The sequence below is a fragment of the Atta colombica genome, unplaced genomic scaffold, assembly GCF_001594045.1.
Source record: "Atta colombica isolate Treedump-2 unplaced genomic scaffold, Acol1.0 scaffold38, whole genome shotgun sequence".
Taxonomy (NCBI): Eukaryota; Metazoa; Arthropoda; class Insecta; order Hymenoptera; family Formicidae; genus Atta; species Atta colombica.
Genome location: NW_017259490.1, coordinates 4,410,135 through 4,411,901, shown reverse-complemented (window position 1 = coordinate 4,411,901; position 1,767 = coordinate 4,410,135). Strand labels below are relative to the sequence as shown.

At 24.2% G+C, this 1,767-nt stretch overlaps 1 protein-coding gene across 1 annotated transcript in view; it reads left to right on the top strand.

Annotated features, from left to right (window-relative positions):
• Positions 1-1,384, top strand: part of LOC108690850 (synaptonemal complex protein 1-like) — a 4,085-nt gene extending 2,701 nt beyond the window's left edge. The window contains exons 8-9 of the mRNA XM_018198360.1: positions 206-346; positions 1,307-1,384. Of these exons, the coding sequence (XP_018053849.1) occupies positions 206-346; positions 1,307-1,384 (219 nt within the window). The remainder of the gene's footprint in view (positions 1-205; positions 347-1,306) is intronic.
• Positions 1,385-1,767: the final 383 nt, after the last annotated feature.

The following is a 1,767-nucleotide window of genomic DNA, read 5'->3' as shown; positions in this document are numbered from 1 at the left end:
TATTATATTTTTATTATATTTTTGAAAATCTATTTGTGTATAATTCTATTTTAGATCTAAATTTTATTTAAATATTTAATCATAATACATCTAATTATTTTTATTCTCTTTTAAATTATATATATATGTGTGTGTGTGTGTGTGTGTGTGTGTGTGTGTGTGTGTTATGCTGTTATTTTTATAAATATATTTTGATTGGTTTTAGGAAGCTGCAGAAACAAAAGATACACTGACGGCGGAAATCGTGGCATTAGAAAAACAAAATTATCATGCCAATATGGGTAATCTTTTAAAGGACGACTTGATTAAAGAAATGCGTAAAGGATTGAAGCAAACAACTTTAGAGGTATGACGGATATTTGTAAAATTTTCAGCGTAAATTTATAATTTTCTACATTTATAGAAGATTTTACCCATTTCCCGACCTTGCAAGTATAATTCTAATCGTATTGCTGCTATTACTAAGATGAAATCATCCCATGAGTCTCCTGAGCAATTTCCAATATCAAACCTCCTACATATATCCGCACAGCGAAAGAATGATTTTGCATTTTTGCACGCTGATTCTGAGGGCTTATTAAACTGTGACAAACGAAATTTATCAACGATTAATACAAAGTTACCAAATAGATTGCTTAATCTACACAGCCAATCTCGACCTCGCGTAGATACTCAAACTAATCGATATAAATATATAAAAAATATTGATAAAAAAATATTACAGACTGCTAGAAAATTATCACCTCCATGTAAAGATAACAATTTACCAGATTGAATTACAACAAACACTTATGTTTATTCTGTCACATGTTCAAGATAATATTAATGATTCATTCTTGAAATAAAATGAAATGAATTTAAATTATTGCATCAAGATATCTTACAAATTTAAATATTTTTTAACAAAAGTTGACATTCTCTGATAAGAATTTTTAGAAACAAATGTACGAAATAAGGTAAACACAAATTTTTATACTTCGATCATTTCTTTTTTACAATCCGTATGAAATGACATCGATACTAAAATAACTTTAAAAAGATACACTTTCAAATCAATAAATTGAGATATTTTTAAATTATGCATATTCACTAATTAATATGCAATTTATTATCACAGTATGTTTAAAAATAAATCAATTCTATGTAATATCTTTTTTATGTAATGAAAAACAAGAATGTATATCAACATGATTGCCTCGTTTATAAGTTAATATAACAGTAAATTCTAAAATAATATATATAATAATTTTGTTTGTACATATGTCACAATTTTAATATATATTTATTCTTTCTAACATGATTTCAGGATACGTCTTCTCGAAAAATCTATATTGATATGAATAATTCTCAGGAGGTCAGTCGAATTAAATATAAACATATATAATATAATTGTTGTATTTAAATAATAATATTTTATTTCTTTAGAAATGTTTTTCGCTTTCAGTAGTTTGCATTCTAAAAAGATTTATTTGTATAATATTATATATTATATTTTAACTTTTTGTTTTGTGGATGAGCAATCCTATTTATCTCTTTTTATTTTTTAAACTGTTCATTTAATTTTTGTGAAACTTGATCTATGAGATAATTTGATAATGCTTTATTCGAATCTGAGATTAAAAATAAAAAATAGTTCAATAGAATCCAATAAGGCGAAAATTAAAAAAAAAATAATCTGATTATCGTAAAACTCGATTTTAAGAAATTTTTGCAAGTACATTTAGTTTCCAGTTTTGTTTTATCATTTTTTATCATTTAAAAAAAAAA